Source organism: Cannabis sativa, chromosome 5 (genome assembly GCF_029168945.1).
Source record: "Cannabis sativa cultivar Pink pepper isolate KNU-18-1 chromosome 5, ASM2916894v1, whole genome shotgun sequence".
In the NCBI taxonomy this organism is placed as follows: Eukaryota; Viridiplantae; Streptophyta; class Magnoliopsida; order Rosales; family Cannabaceae; genus Cannabis; species Cannabis sativa.
This window is the reverse complement of record NC_083605.1, coordinates 15,789,169-15,806,988: the sequence shown is the minus strand read 5'-3', so window position 1 is coordinate 15,806,988 and position 17,820 is coordinate 15,789,169. Positions and strand designations below refer to the sequence as shown.

Below are 17,820 nucleotides of genomic sequence, written 5' to 3'. Positions count from 1 at the left end.
GTAGCATAACGAATATAATTGAATGTTTTTAAAACATTTAAAAATATCAATAACAAAATACAAATCAAAATAATCACAACAATATTTAGCAATACAAAAATTTACTATCTATCCGACCGCAGTACATGTATTCGCAGTACCTACTTCAATGTGGATGACTATTTAAGATATTCAAACTTATCTAACATGTATATTATTCCACCCATCCACCCGACCACAGTACAATATATCACAGAACCTACTAAATTACTACTTAGTAACTAACTATAATATACTAAATATAATATGTAACTAACTAATAACTAATTTTACTCTAAATTACTAACTATATAATAACTAGCACTCCTCACGCATCAATTATTTATCCATAAAAAAAATAACAAAAAATCCTAACAAACAACTTTAAGAGAAACTTATATCAAATAATTTTATTCTAATTCTACTGAAATTTTGACAACATAACAACTATAATTGAATATTCCTAAGAAATTTAAAGTTATTAATAACAATAAAAAACAATCTAAAATAAGATAAAATAAGTGATGATGACTTAGATGATTTCTAATCATCATCGCATCTCCCATTAATATTTTAATTCGAGTTTTATGACTCAAGTGTGTTCTAGGATAATAGAATATTTTAGGGTTCTAGTTCTAGAAACATAATTATCTTTACTTTAATTTATTTTTTATGATACATCTTTGGTATGTTTAAATTTTACGTGACATTTTATTCATACTTAGGTATTCTAAAATATTATATCAATCTAATTTGTGAGGTTTACGCGTCAAACGCCTCGAGACTTGCGAAATTAACAACTAGTAATTAGTATACTATACTAAATTACTAACTAGTAACTAGTCCGAATTCTACTGAAATTTCAGTAGCATAATGACTATAATTGAATGTTCTCCATAAATTAAAGTTATTAATAACAACAAAACACAATCTAAAATAATATAAAACAATCGCAACAATATTTAGCAATATCAAAATTTACCACCTATCCAACTGCAGTATATTTGAAGAACCTATTTAATTACGAATGAATATGTAAGATATTCAAACTCATCTAACATGCATATTATTCCACCCATCTGCCCACAGTACAATATATCACAGAACCTACTTCAGTATGGAAAAATATTTAAGATATTCAAACTCATCTAACATTCATGATTAATTAATAATAAATATTAGTAAATGCATACCTTGAGCTAGCTAAAAACCGATTAACACCAAGTAAGTTGGATCCTTGCAAATTGACCTCACAACCTACAATGTAAAAAATACTAAAAAATTCAAAAATTCTTTATATTTAGCTACTTATTAGTTATATAGGTAATGAGTAACTATTTACTAACTAGTTAATTTATTACTAACTAGTTATAAATGAGTAACTAGTTAGTAATAAAAATACATCATGGCCGACCACTTATGTAGCAATTTACCATTTATTTTTTTCATTATTTTGATGCCAAATAAATCTAACCTAACCCTAGGTGGTTTCCTATAAATAGGTAGTGATGGCTTTAGGGAAAAGATGATGCATCTCATTCCTTCAGATAAAATTCAAAGCCTTCTTCCTAACCGTAGCCGAAGCCTCTTTTCCTCTGTCGTCCTCTCTTCTAAACCGAGGCTATAGTGAATGAGTGATTGCCCACACACATCAAGTAGTACTCAATCATAGTGTGTAAGGCTGTGAAGAATCCAGATTCAAGAGAAGGAGATTTGGGCTGAGATCTTTTTGATACTCTACTACAGAAAGGATACAAGGGTTAGAGATCTGAGCAAAAGGAGACATTATATTCTGCTGCAACCACTGTAAGGTTTCCTATACTTTATATGAGTTTATTTCATATTGGTTTAGAAGTTCATATTTAGGATGTTAAATAACATACTTGTTAGTAAATCTAAGATCCTGGTAAAATAATTCCAATAGTTCCTGCCAAAACTTTGGTGAATGGATCAACAACGTTGTCCTTAGTCTCCACTTTCTCCACCAGTACATTCCCTCTTGCCACATACTCTCTGATGATATAATATTTCTATTCTATATGTTTGCTTCTCTTGTGGCTTCGAGGCTCTTTACTGTTGGCTATGGCACCAGTGTTATCACAAAGCAAAACAAGTGGTTTTTCCATTCCAGGAACAACACCGAGTCATGTGAAGAACTTTCTAAGCGAGACAAGTTCTTTAGCAGCCTCTGCAGCAACTATATATTTTGCCTCCATGGTAGAGTCTGAAATTGCAGTTTGTTTAGCACTTCTCCAAACAACTGCTCCACCCCAAGAGTAAACACCATCCCAGATGTAGATTTCCTGTCATCAAGACATGCCTGAAAAAGAATAAGCCAATTCATTTGTGACCCTGCAGATCCACTCTTTTTCCTATTCAAAGATCAGCCCTTTGTGTAACGCCCTAATGCTAAGGCACGCTACAGTGCTTTTTTAATTATTGTGCAATCTTTGCTAATCAAAGAAGTTTCTCGAAAAACGTGTCAAATTAAAACTTTTGGATTAAATATTAAACTTTGTAATATAATAAAATATTTACAAATGCCGTGATCCCGTTTTCAAACTTTGTAAAATTTACTTTTCAAAATATACATTCCAAAATACACAAATTTACTGGTCGCACAGCGACTTTTAAAATACAACTCCCAGATGTCCTGAGACCGAACACTCCAGGTCGCGCTGCTTGACATGTACAATCCCACCCGAGCTCAGGTTCACTCCTGTTCAGCCTTCGCCTTTCCTTTACCTACACATGGAAGCAGAACTGTGAGTCGACAGACTCAGTAAGAAATGCATATAACATATCATATAATTTTCGACCTGTAAATAGGCGCCCATACACCTATTTACAGAGCTTAACAGATGAGTATGAACGTTCTAACTAGGATACGACCATGTACCATGTACCACATGCACTCAGTATACCATCGTACTAGTGTAGGTAGGGTATGGACCGCACCTTGAGTACCGTCAAGTGTTGTACCACAGACACCTTGTACCTTCCCGTACAAGTGCTGGTAACACCATGATGTACTTCCAAACATCATACACCTTACCAATGCACTCTGCACCGCAACCGTACAAGTGTTGGTAGTGTATGAATCACAACAAATAAGCATGTATATACATTAACACATACATACATTCGAATATCCATATCACACATTATACACAGTTCTTACCTGATTTCTGAATTCAAGTGTGCTGGCCGACCCGAACGGAAATTTCGTGCTAGATGGATGTCCTAATCACATTTTGAAACCGGGTAAGTTACATGATTAAAACCCTAATCTCGGGAAACCCAAAACCAAAACCCTAGGTTCTGCTATGCTCTTAATGGGTTATTCTAACTCTGGAAATGGGGAAACACCCAACCGAGGCATCGAAATGGCAGAAATTGAGAAAATGAAAGGCCCGGGGAACCCTCCCAAAACCGGCTAGCCGGTTTGCACCAGGTTTCCCAAAACCTTCATTTCTTGCTCAATTTTCCTCCAAATGCAATGAAACCTTCCAGAGCTCCTATTCAATGCATAAACAATAAAACCCAGCCAGTATTTCACAGAACAAATCACTAAATCTCAAATTGCCATTAAAGCTCAAAGCTTTGAACTCAACATTCAAAGTTGCATAAAACCTAATCCAATTAACCAAACCAGCATCTAGGAACTAAAATCAACTCAAAAAGACCCTAAAATTCGAACCCTAAGCATATGAAAACCTAACAGCCACTAAACCTAAAAATCTCATACTCCATCATCCATGAATTTCAAGAAACAAAAAGGGATATGACTAAAGCTTACCTTGGTTTGATTTCTCTTTGAATTCCTTGATGAAAACACAGAATTCTAGACACAAAATCCCTTTGCTTCTGCTGGTTTCGAAGAGAGAGAGGGAAGGAAAAGAGAGTTTCTTGATTTTTTTGACTTTTCTTTATTTTCATTCTTTTTTTCCTAAAATGCATAAAGGATTGATTTCTATCCTTTGCTGAATATTTAGAGTGCTAGGTGTCACAAAACTAGGCTGCCACCTATCCCACCATTTAACCAAATGTCTAAAATGCCCTTTCACCCAATACTAAGGTTTTTCTAAAGCTAAGGGTAAAATGGTCAAAATCCATTACCCCGCTCAATCCCGATAATTTATTTTCTCTAAAATATTTCCCATTAAGAAATAAGCTTCTAAAATTACCCATGTGATCAATCTAGCCATCCATCGCATTTTCCATTGTCGCCGAGCAAAAATTACAAAAATTGAATAACTCACATATAAGCTAAATAATACCCCTAGAGTTTAATAAAATCTCTGAAATTGAGAAATTATAACTCTAATATTTATTTCTAAATATTGGGGTCCACAATTAAATAAATTCATAAATAATAATAAAATAATATAATTTAGTGCTAATTGCCTTTACTAATCCAAATTACTAAAGCGGTCATTACACTTTGTCTCTATGTTTTCACATCGAGAATTCATTGCAGATGAAGAGATGTCAAAGGGGCTTCTTACTTCCCAAACAGACCTTCCTACATCTATATAATAGCCTATGGGATTCAAAGCACCACCCTTGTAGGCTAACACGAATTGCCTTGTACTTTTCAAGTACTTCAGGATATGCTTAACAACATTCCAATGTTCCTATCCTTGATTTGTCTGATACCTGCTCCCAATTCCTACTCTATAACAGATGTCAGGTCTAGTGCATAGCATTGCATACATTAGACTCCCAACTGCTGAAGCATAAGGAACCCTTCTCATGTCCTCTATCTCTTGAGGGGGTGAACTTAAATTTTAAAATTTAATTTTTTTTCGATCTAAAATTAATTTTTTGTGTGAGTAAATTTTCTTAATGTGAGTAAATTTGAAATTAGGTAGATAGCATGACTTGAAAAATTAATTATTTTGAAAAATCCGTGTGCTTGGTGATGTTATACTTGTGACTAATTTCAATTTATACTTTAAGGACCATGGAAATATATTAGGTAATTTTTGAGTAATTGAATTGGTTTATGTATGCTAATTGAAAATGTGGAAAGTTGTTTAGAAAATTTAAGAACTTGCTTGCTTGCTATTTGAGACGAAATAATAAATTATGCATGACTAGGAAAGTGATTTAGGAATTTTTTATAGATCGATTGTGTCTTTCAAGCCATTCTTGTAATTTTATCGTAGTTACTCTTTTTGAGCCTTAACCTATTATTTGTTCTACACATATTGAGCCTAAAAAGATAAACCCGTGAATATCCAAAGATTTAACCCTAATTACACCATAAGTAGATCTTTAGTTTTGGGGAAAGATGGGAAGTTGTTGTATGTGTGTGGGAATAAGTGTGAAAATTGAGAGAGTATGAAAAACTTTTAGATTGATAGCAACTTAAGAAAAAAAAAAAGGAAAAAAAGAAAAATTTGACAACCAGTGTCAAATTCAGAAAAGATAAATACAAAGTTGTTGCAAGCATATTGAAAAAAAAAAGAGAAAAAAAAATATATCTCATGTAATTAGAACAAGGGGTATTGGAATTGTGTGAAAAATATTGTGGGTGACATAATTGGAGAAGCTTATGGTATAGGAAAGCCTAAATATGACCATTTTAACTACCTTCAGTAAGTATTGCAAGCATATAAAATTCAGGGTTAGTGGACTGATGATTGAAATTGGCATGCATAAAGTGCTTGAATTGTTTGTTAATTACATTCTATAGTTTCATGAGCTAAATGAAAATAAATTGAAATCTGTCAAGGGTGTAATTGATCTAAAATTCTAGATTATATGCATAAGTGAAACTTTTTTCATAATCATGTTATTGAATCTACTTGAAAATTACTCATGTTTTGAAGATTGACTTGTTTAATGTTTATTTAGTGTTTTACTCGAGGACGAGTAAAAGATTAGTTTGGGAGAATTTGTTAGGTTATTTAGTATTAATTTTAGATTAAGTTTAGTATATTTTTAATTGAGTTTTAATCGTGTTTGGAGCATTTTTACAATTGTTATCTTTTATTTTTGCAGATTTAAAATAAAAGAAGATTAGAAAAATATCAGAGGAAAAAGATGGGAAAAAGATAAAAATATCTCACAAAAAGATGATATTTAAAATAGAGAAAATTATGCAAAAAAAAATAAAGCTGAAACTTCAAGCGTGAATTCGACTATCTTCTGATTATATTTTGGAAAGTCAAAACATAAAAGTTCTAGATCTCTCTTTTATCTTTCCTGAAAATCTTAACTCGTCCGATTCCGAGTAATATCCAGAGAGTTATGGCCAAAATACTATCATTCGATGCAACAGAAAAATCACTATCGATAACGTGAAATTCTAACACAGGTCGCGGCATGATAAAGCAGGGCCGCGGCCCGCCCCCCTAAACAGCAGACAAATCATATTTTTGGTCGCACGTGAGTTTTGGTAGTTTAGTAATTCGAATAGGCATTTAACATGTGCGTTTTACTATCTTTTGAGTCCCTGAAAGCCTATGTAAAGGGTGAACTGGAGTTGATTTTAGCGAAGCAAGTCAAAGGGAAATAAATATCAGAATATAGAGCACGAATTTCAGAGACTGAAGTCAATACTGGAGGCATTCTTCAGAGGGTTTTCAACATTCTTTTCTTATTTATTTTCTTCTATTTTCTTAAGTTAATATGTGTAATTTTGCTTCCACGAACATATGTAGCTAAACACTTGATTAAGGTTAGATGGATATTGTTTGTTATTGCTTTATGGTATTAATATGATTTATTTTCCCCCAGTTTCTATGTATTTTATTTCATTCGTCCTTAATTACTTTTAATTGCCTGATCACCAATTAACTGGTTATAATTTTGATGCGAGATCTGATAAGTGAGTGTCAATTATGCTATAGTGAAATAGAACTAAATTTCAATATAGGACGAGAGTACCTGTATGGTTTAGATAGCTTACAGGATTTCTGTGTTTAATTCCTGTTGCATGTTAAATTTATCACGAGAGTAGAAAGTTTACATGTAATTGAGATTTATATATCTGAGAAGACTATAAATTACCTTAGTACATAATCAATAGGAAGATAACCATATTAGGCCATAATCAATAGAAACAATTGAAATCGATGCCCTAATTTTTATTAACTGTAAATTGTCTTTAATTATTTGCTTCTTACTAGTTTTCTTATTTTTAAATATCTTTTCTGAATTTTCATTTAACGAGATAGAAGTAGAAGTTTAATGTTAACGTACTTAACTATAATCCCTGTGGGATCGACCTTACTCCTTGTGAGTTTACTACTTGTAACGATACGTGCACTTGCGTGTGCAAAATATCACAACAATGAACGATGATAAAGGGAGGAGGCGGCTTGAAAGATAGTTTCTAGCGTTTTTTTTTTCATTTGAGAATTAATAAATGTGTTAAAAACAAATGCTAAAGTGTATTAATTAATAGCTATCGTGTCTTTCACTATTTTCTCAAAATAAATGTATTTTTAAAATATTACTAATAGCTGTATTTTTTTTTAATTTTCGATTATGATATAGTGACGCTCTAAGTGCGTCAGCACATATTTATCCAATCACACTTGGCGTGTCACTATATGTTAATATTTTTTTTTAAAAAAAAATATTAGAAATTATGGGAGTATTTAGTGATGCTCATATTTTTAGTGACCCAACTTGTATATCAGTAGCACTGAATTTTTGGAATCTTTTTATGTGTGTCACTATAACTCACCCTTAACTCTTTAATGACCCGCACTTTTATGCCGGTCACTAAAGAGTGTCACTAAATAGTCAATTTGTAGTAGTGTGTCTTGTATTGGTGGTGTCCTTAGATTTATCATTATGTAAAATGGTGTCAAGGAGACTATCACTCACATTCTTCTCAAAATGCATGACATCTATGTTGCGCTTTAAAATATTTGTGCTCCAATACTCCATCTCGTAGAAAATACTTTTTTTCCTCCATGTTACCATCTTCCGCAACTCTTCTACGTTTCATGACCCTAAAATCTTGATCATATCCTACAATTTGCAGTTTGAGAGCATTGACTTAATCTAATATATCCTCTTAAGTAAATTCTCTCTGAGCAGGTCTTCTTTCAACATTTCTATCAAACTTAGAGTCCCTTCTCATTGCATGATTATTTTGAAAGAACCTTCTATGGCCAACATAAGAAGTTGCCCTAATTACTGGAATAGAAGTTGTGTTTTCATTACAAGTAGGACAAGTTTTATAACCTTCACCACTCTATCTAGACAAGCTACTACGAGCAGAAAAATCATTCATTGTCTACAAAAGCGCTGCATGCATTGTAAAGATCGTTTTGGTCGAATAATCTTAGGTGGGTACTCCTTTTTTCCACAACTCATTTATCTCGTCCATCGATTTTCCAGCGATCATTTCTCAATAGTGAATCCAACCACGAAAAATTGGATCAACCATTAACACTTAGCAGGTAGAAAGGTATGAACTGAAGGAGGATTCCCTCAGGGGCCACTTGGGAAGAGAATACAAGAGGATATCCGAGATCAGTTAGTGTCCTGAAAGTAGCACTGCATGGTACACTTTTGACAAGATTCCAGGAAATCAAGTGGCTTGTCCCCCGTGTCAGACATTGGAAAGACTCACAAAAAAAGGAGATCACCTTATAGGGTGGACGCCCACTATTTTGACATTCCTTATTCCCCACGATGGCTTATGCACACCTGCCACCATCAACAGTACCTCCAAATACGGACATTAAAAATCTTAAATTGGGGCTCTACCTACCCGACCCAATAACCTAGATTATATTATATTTTACCTCATTAGTAATCATTTTTATACAAAAGAAAACTCGAATGGTTTTGGGTACGCCTGGCCCATCAGCAATTTGCGTATAAACATGGCATTAACTTTTTATGCAAAGAGTTAGGAATTCTAATGTTAACATTCTAGAAATATAATTGTAATCTCCATATAGCTAAGTGTTTAATAATAGTGACTGGTGTACTAATACTCATTAATGCCCCAATCATGTAAAAATTAGTGTCAAATTTTCTTCATCAAACTTTCTTTAATTAGCCTAATATTTATTTAATTCAGTTTTTAAAAATTTCAGTAAACATATATATTGCTGACTATTTTATTTTTAGTTGATGATCATAATTTCAGTACTATACAAAGTCAGAACCTCATACATGAAAAAATATTTCTAATATTTATATATAAATTATTTATAAATAATTCATCATTATATATTAAATTATTCAAATTATATTTAAAATCAAAATATTTTTATAAAATTTTTTAAAACATATTCTCTAATAATTAATATATAATATTAACATCCAGCCACACAATAATTAATTAGCTTGTATTACTTTTTTTTTTTAGTTAATTTACTGAAAATTGATAGATCAACAAGAACACAGTTTCTACAAAAATAGAAATTTCCAATCATTTGCAAGGTTACATACAAAAATTAAATGGATCAAAACTAATTGAACAACATTAACAAATAATTATGTCACCCAATTCCCTACAATAAAAATGTCGTTCTTGATCGTCCATAAGTGGAACACAAAAATAAAAGCTTTGAGAAATAAACTATATATCTAAACATGTTGAACACCCATCAAATATATACTCATACTAAATACTAATAACCTATCAAGAATTAATATTTTCTTGGTGAATAAGTTGAATCTTCATTACTAAACTAGAAAACCAGTTACACCAAAACTTCAAAACAATAGAAAACCCACTAAGAGATATTCCCAAACCACTCCCTATTGTGTACATCACCTTTAATTCTATCAAAAACAATACTAATAGTTTATATAAATGGAAGCTAGCAGCCATAACCAACATATGTGTGTCTTCTTGATTTGCTCATTTTACTCCTCGATATCCACTTTCCGAACTTCTTTTTCCTCTCATCAAAACACGCAATAAGTAAAATTACAAAGAAAAAAGAGATTGTGATGAGATTTATCATTCTCAACACATGATCAAACACATCCTATCATGGAAAATCCCAACCTAAACAAGAGTTAATATATCCAACTCATTATCATTTACTTACTATATATTTTTCTTTTCAAAACTTTTCGAGCTGTAATCATAAATAGTGAGAACTGTTCATTATTAATAAATATATATGTAGTAGTAAAGGAATGCTTTTCTCATCATATGGTACTAATGCTAGCATGCATATAAATAGATATGAACCATTAACATTATCTTTCTTACATACGTACCATGATCACTTGATGAAACTTGCAATAACATAACTAGATTGTTCATTGATTAGTTGGGTATATAAAAAGCCAAAACAGCTACAGGGCAACTCCTCTTGGCAAGGCAGATATTATAATTGATTTAACGACTCTATTATGCAAGGAAAACTTCCCATATTAAATAGAATCAAAGTAATGCTTGCCACAGAGGGGATGCCCTATGACTGGATTTGCTTAGTGAACTAACTTGTGCTTGCTTGGCATTTTCCATGACTTATCACCAACCCCTTTTATAGGCCTTCATACACATTGTATGTTGCTAAAAGAAAGAAGAAAGAGTACCAAGAATATCAATATTGGGGGCATATGCTGAACACACTTGAGAATATCCATATTCAAATAATTAGTGCTGATTTTGTTTTTCTCTGTTTTTTTTTTCTGATTTAATTATCATGTCTACATAACTGGGCTTGAAAACGATCTCTCAGAAATACGATTCCCCACAATTTGAACTTTAATGCATAGATGAATGAAGAGAAAGTGACACGAGTAGATGTGGAATAATAAACCAATAGATACATATGCATGAGTAAACAATGACGAGGCATATCCTAAGTTTATATCTTTCTTTTTACATTTTGTTATTACTCTTAGCTTTTCGTTGTACAAGGGCTAGCGGATACCAAATCCGCACGCAGGTATCAATACAAACTGACACTCGACCACCAGTTCTGGTCGATTTCGTAGGTACCAATGAGAGTATGTTTTAAAGTTTAGAACCACGTATTTATCAAGACCAAACGACCAATAGTGTCACTATAAGTAAAATTTTCTTCCATGAGAAAAGGTTCTGCAAAATTACACTTTGTAATAAGCTTCCTGTTCAGAATCAATACAACATTAACTTACCTCTATTTTTATTGAACACTTTCACTATGATAAAATTGGGCTTTACAGCCGGTTTTTAAGGCCTTTTTCCATTAGTTTTGGTAAAATTCACTATAGATGTTATTTTAGGCTACAATGTAGGGATTAAAAATAAGGGAAATTTTAAATTATATACTTAATTATAAAATAACACTATTACAATGTTGGCCTTTAGATGTTGTTTTTTCACCCCAGTTATAAAAAGCGAAGCTAAAGAGTGTGAAAATACCCGTTTTTTTCGAAATTGACATTTAGAGGTGATTTTTTGATAAAAACCGTAGGTATAAAATTGCATTATACCATTTAGAGGCAGTAGGGAAATAATGTTTTTTTTTTAGGCTCAGCCCTATGGCATCGGTTCCTTTATAGGAACCGACGACATAGGGTACACGGTTTGCTGACACGTGTACCCTCACTACAACATTCAACACTAATAGCGGCGAAGGACCCCTCCGCCGCTATCAGTGTCCTTTCTGGCCGCTGAAGGGCAATAGCGGCGGACCTCGGCCGCTATTGGTCCGCCGCTATTGCTTGGCCACTATTAATAGTATTAGCGGCCGAAAATGGGGTCCGCCGCTAATACTATTAATAGCGGCGGAGCAATAGCGGTGGGACCCCGCCGCTATTGCCCTGTGTCAGTTTCGTGTTTCGAGACTGACAAAGGGCAATAGCGGCGGGGTCCCGCCGCTATTGCTCCGCCGCTAATACCCCTCAGAATAAAAAATAATAATAAATATTTATAAAAATTTATTTATATATTAATCCTATATATAAATAAATAATTAATTATTTATGTAAATATTTAATAAATAAAATCTAATTAATATAATTATAACAATTTAATAAAATTTATTGATAATTTAAAATTGTCTCCAAGGTAATTAACTTTAACATATTAATCCTAATAAAATATTGTCTCAAAATTAAACTAAATTATTACAAAACATAAATAAATTATTCATTAACATCTTCATTCAGTTCTCTAATTATAAAGTCTTGATCCGGATTGTTTTCGTTACGAGTCCCCGAAGCCCGTGGCAGAGAAGGCACATATGCTTGGTCTGATGATAAACCCAGCGTTAAATTACCGAGCTCAGCTTGGTTGAAAATGGGAGTTGAATAAAATTGGTTCTCCTGCGATGAACTTCCAAATAATCCAAAATCAGCAAAGTTTGAGCCGAGCGGAGGAGACTCTGATGGTGTTCGGTATAAGAACTGATTTCCCAATGGCGGACCAGACTGTTGTTGCTGCTGAGGAAACTGCTGAGGAAAAGATTGGGGTTGCTGCTGCAAAAAAATTTCAAATTGCTGCTGTGACAAACTTTGAAATTGTTGTTGCGAAGACGGCTGTTGTGGTTGAGGAGGTTGTTGTTGCTGTTCCGGAGGAGCGGCATAACTCTGAGAAGACGAACCACCAGGCGACTGCGACTGACTATACGTTTGAATGAAATTGTCAAAGCGTGGGTTAAATATATGAGCACGTTGTTCAGGCGTCAAATTACCCCCCAAGTGGCACGCATAGCTGAGAATATATCTGCCACAGTGCTCATCATTTCAGTAGTTGGTGCGGGAGGCACCGTCGATTGAGTTTGAGGGATTGGTTTCTTTCCTTTGCCCTTGAGCCTTTTACCCACGCCTCTTTGATAGTCAGATCTTTGGCCTAGAACTGTTTCCAAAACGTCAAACTGATAACCAGTATCAGATTCAGATTCAGTACCAGTATCGCTCTGGGATTGCCGTTCAAGTCTTTTCCTATCAAGCTCCTGGATCAGTTCCTCCTACTTAAATCAAAATTATTAGAATATATAATTAATATAAAATATAAATTTTAATAATAAATCATTTTGTTCACTTACATAATCTTTTGCAGCTAATTCATTAACGAAAGTGCCAGACGGCTTTTTCACATGGATCTCCTTCCATGCTTCAACAACATGCTCTCCAGGAGGACCCCCCTATACGAACATAAACAATTAAATTAGTTTATTATAAGAGAAAAACATTATTAACAATTAAAGAATTAATACATACCATTCCGTGGCGTATGGAAGCCAACGATTTTTTGCCTTGCGTTGTTGGATATTTCATTAGTTGCCGATTCGATTTATTTTTAGTTGAACGATTCAAAAATGCCTCGCTAACGAACAATTCGCAAACCGGTTTCCAAGTCTCGGTATTCAAGTAGTCAGGGGGGAATTTGAGAACTGTCTCCGAATCTTCTGGTTTTTTGTAATGTTGTTTAAAATGCCTGTGTCTGAGTGTCTTTCGCTCACTATACCGCTCCGCCATCACCGAATATAAAGTTCCCATAAGTAGGTCTCGGTGGGGATTCCCATCGATATCAAAATAGTACTGGGTAATAAATAATTTAAAATTAAATTAATTTACAAATTAGGACATAAAATTATTACAACAATTAATAATTAAAAATCACTCACTCTTATTCGATTGAGCACTTGATCCTTATATTGTTGGGGTACATCAGAAAAATTTAGATGACCACCTGGGCACAACATGCTTACTTGTTGGCCAAGAAATCGAACATAATTGCTTGCTTCAGTGCCAACAACTTTGCCAGTCGCAAGATCAACCTCCACCGGTAAGGGCTTACCAGCTTCTCTCCTTTTTTTTCGAGGTTAGCGTTTGCTGCAACCCCACGACCCTTTCTGACCGGAGGTGGAACTATATTTATTGGAGAGAAAATTATTATTATTAGTAAATCATACATTCACTATTTATATTCAGAACAATGTTAGATCTGAAAAAATATGAAAACCTGATTCGCAGGACAACGGTACCCTAGAAGGATCAGGGGGATCCCTGCCGTCACCATCCCCACCATGGTATGTCGCTAACGTAGCTGACATTATACTTTACTTTGCAGACGGAAAAAAATGTAAGAATTCACAAAATGTGAAACACATAATTGAAAGTTCACACAAATGTTAATGCGAAAAAAATTAAAAAGTCATTTAATTGTAAAAAGTTTTAGTAACAAATGTTTTCAAAATAAAAGTTACACTGACGAATCACTATCATTTCCATCATTCACCAAGTTTACATTTTCATCCTCCACATGTTCAACTAGTAAATCATCTACTTCTTCAGCAACATAATTTTCATCAAGTTCATTATTCTCTATCTCAAAATCCACTAACTGATCGGACAATTCAACAATTACTGGAGGTTCATTGGATTGCATAATCAACACTCCAAGATCAACAGTCAACACAAAATTAGAAGAGTTAGCATCACTAACAACATCAACATCAGTCTCATCTTCATTGTCATTAATATCCCAAATTTGTCGATGGCTAATATCTTCAACAACCTTCCAATCGCGACCTCTGAGTGGATCTTCAAGATAGAAAACTTGCTTCGCCTGGTTAGCAAGGATGTACGGTTCATCTTGATACCAATATCCACGAGTATTTATACTGGTTATATTATTTTCAGTGATTGTCTTCTTTCTTAATGGATTAGTGTTATACCATTTACATTCAAACAATGTCACTGTATATGCACCAGTATAAGATATAGTGATTACATCTTCAAGTGTGCCGTAGTAATTAAACCCTTCAGTTCCAGCAACAGTAACACCACTATTTTGTGTCTTCCGCTTTTGGTCTCGCTTCGACGCAATAAACCGAACACCATTCACTACACAACCTTCGTAAAATGTTGCTAAGTAATCGGACCCAGAAGCTAGAGCGAGTAACTCATCACCATTTTGTAAAGTTCCAAGCTTCTGCAACTCATATATCTAAATACATAAAATGTATTAATATGAGAGGAATATAAATAGTTGAATTAAAACTTTACAATTTTGTCATTATACCTTCTTATGAAACCACGGACGGAAAGTTTTCCTATGCAAGACATCGTGATTACCATTAGGATATTCATGCCTGATCTTGTCCAAATGTTCACTGTGAAGTATGATAATGTCAAGGTACGATAGAGGGAGATAGAGAATAAAAACTAAAAATTTAATAAAATAATTTATAAAAATGTAACAAACTTACTCTAAGTAAGCTTGGATTTCAGGAGAATTTTGAAGAATGTACCACTCAGCTTTTTCACGACCAATATGATCAAGAGGCTTGATAATTCCGCTAGTTAAAGGACGAGATTGAGAATTAAAAACTGAGAGATAGCGACACACAGAAGGCGCATCTTCATTTCGATCAAGCCGATTAAATCTTGTTTCACACCCTTTAAAGTACATTGAACAAAAGGTTACTGCCTCATCAGCAACATAACCTTCTGCAATTGACCCTTCAGGACGTGCCTTGTTTCCCACATAATTCTTCAATTTTTTCATGTACCTTTCAAAAGGATACATCCATCTCATAAAGACCGGGCCACCCAATATCGCTTCTTCAGGCAAATGCAATACCAAATGTATCATTATGTCAAAAAAAGCTGGAGGAAAAATCAATTCCATCTTGCACAATAACAGAATTAAATTATTTTGAGCATCCTCCATATCTTTTACATTTAGAGTTCTAGAGCATAACTGTTGAAAAAAATTACACAGCTGAGTAATAGTTGTTGCAGTGTCACGCGGTAGAAATTTACGGACACCAACCGCTAGTTTTCGCTGCATAATGACATGACAATCGTGGTATTTTAACCCAATAATGTTAGACTCATCTGGAGAAACTTTGCTCTTTAAATTCGAACAGAAGCCATCGGGAAACTTTATTCCTTTAACAAACTGACAAAAAAGTTGTCTTTTCTCACGAGTCAAAACATAAGGAGCATGCGGTTTCATTAGCCTCCCATTCCCATCTTCATAAATCCACAACGATTCCCTAATACCCATCTTCTTTAAATCATGTCGCATATTGGTTGTGTCCTTTGATTTATCATTATCCAAGGTGGTTCCTAGGAGACTATCACACACATTCTTCTCAACATGCACGACATCAATGTTATGTTTTAAAATATTCGTGCTCCAATACTCCAACTCGTAGAAAATATTTTTTTTCCTCCAATTACAAGTTTCTGCAACTCTTCTACGTTTCACGCCCCCAAAATTTTCATGATGTCCGGGAATTTGGGGTTCGAGAGTATTAACTTGTGATAATATCTCTTCACAAGTAAATCGTCTTGGAGGAGGTCTTCTTTCAACTTTACCATCAAATCGAGTATCCCTTCTCATTGCATGGTTACTTGGCAAGAACCTTCTATGACCAACATATGATGTCTTCCCGATCACTCGAATGGACGTCGTGTCTTCATTACAAGTGGGGCAAGCTTTATAACCTTGACCACTCCACCCAGACAAGCTACTACGAGCAGGAAAATCATTCACTGTCCACAAAAGCGCAGCACGCATGGTGAACATCGAGTTGGTCGAACTATCTCTCGTTGGTACCCCATTATTCCACAACTCCTTTAATTCATCCACCAAAGGTCTTAAAAATATATCCATGTCTTTACCAGGAGATTTTGCACCAGGAATTAGGGTAGATAGTAAAAAATAATTATCTTTCATACATAACCAAGGTGGTAGATTATAGTTAGCCAACACCACTTGCCACATGCTGTATGCAAGACTCATATTGCCAAATGGATTAAATCCATCAGCAGCTAACCCAAGTCGAACATTTCTTGGGTCCCTTGCGAATTCGGGATGTTTTGCATCAAAGTCTTTCCAAGCTAAACCATCGACCGGGTGTCGCAACACCCCATCATCTTTGGATTTTCCAGTATGATGACATATCATGCTCTTCGCTGTAATCCTCGAACTATATAATCTTTTAAGCCGAGGTGTCAACGGAAAGTATCGCATGACTTTGCAAGGAACTTTTTTTACTTTGGCGTTCTCGGAAGTAACCCAACGACTAGTTCCGCAAACTGGACAAGCCTCCTTGGATGCATTCTCCTTATAAAATAGGCAACAATTATACAAACAGACATGGATAGAGTCATAACCCAAGCCTAATTTCTTCAATCTCTTTTTTGCCTCGTAGTAAGTTGCTGGAATATTATTTTCCTTCGTAAATGCAAACTTTAAAAGCTTCAACAATTCTTCAAAGACGTTATTAGGAATTTTTCCTCTAACTTTTAAATGCAATAGCTTTGCTAAAAAGTTGAGAGACGAAATCCAATCACAACCGGGATACAATTCAGCTTCAATTTCCTCAAATAAGTCATCAAACTGAGGGTGTGTGGTTGGTTGTTCATCTTCTCCTTGTACATCCTCTGTTGTTGGGGGAAAGAAGTCTTCTAGAATAGGAATCATTTCATCCTCTGATTCAAAATCGGCAACTGCTACATCATCGACAACACCCTCAGGCTCGCCCTGATAAATCCACTTCTCATATCCTTGCATGAAATCTCGATCAAATACGTGTGCTCTAACCCTATCTATTTTTTCAAACCTACTATTTATACATCTCACACAAGGACATCGAATTCTTCCATCACAATCCTTATGTTCTGATGCCATTGCTAAAAAGGCTTGTAGACCATTCCAAAATTCATGGCAACCACGATTTCTGATTTTGGTCCAAGACTTATCGATTGTCGCCATCTACAATTTAGGCGACAAATAAAGTATTAAAAATTTGAATGTTTTATTAAGTGTTATGAAATATAACAAAACTATGGTATATATTTATAAGTATACCAAAGCATTGACATATTCTTTTCAACATTAATAAAATTTTATGA

At 34.2% G+C, this 17,820-nt stretch overlaps 1 protein-coding gene across 1 annotated transcript; it reads right to left on the bottom strand.

Annotated features, from left to right (window-relative positions):
• Nucleotides 1-14,152: 14,152 nt before the first annotated feature.
• On the bottom strand, nucleotides 14,153-17,596 carry LOC115713507 (uncharacterized). The gene is made up of 4 exons (XM_061116262.1): nucleotides 15,673-17,596; nucleotides 15,162-15,561; nucleotides 14,975-15,065; nucleotides 14,153-14,899 (listed from the first exon to the last, which is right to left on the bottom strand). Exons 1-4 carry the CDS (start codon nucleotides 17,594-17,596, stop codon nucleotides 14,153-14,155), a joined length of 3,162 nt encoding a protein of 1,053 aa, XP_060972245.1.
• Nucleotides 17,597-17,820: the final 224 nt, after the last annotated feature.

Bases quoted from the DNA above. Each gene is read 5' to 3' on its own strand.
- LOC115713507 (XM_061116262.1), bottom strand. From the start codon at position 17,596: ATGGCATCAGAACATAAGGATTGTGATGGAAGAATTCGATGTCCTTGT. The intron at 15,562-15,672 runs GTAATTTTTTTC...TTTTTCCTCCAG, and splicing joins AACAACTATTACTCAGCTGT to CTTTTTTTGACATAATGATA. The intron at 14,900-14,974 runs GTATAATGACAA...TTATGTATTTAG, and splicing joins GTCCGTGGTTTCATAAGAAG to ATATATGAGTTGCAGAAGCT.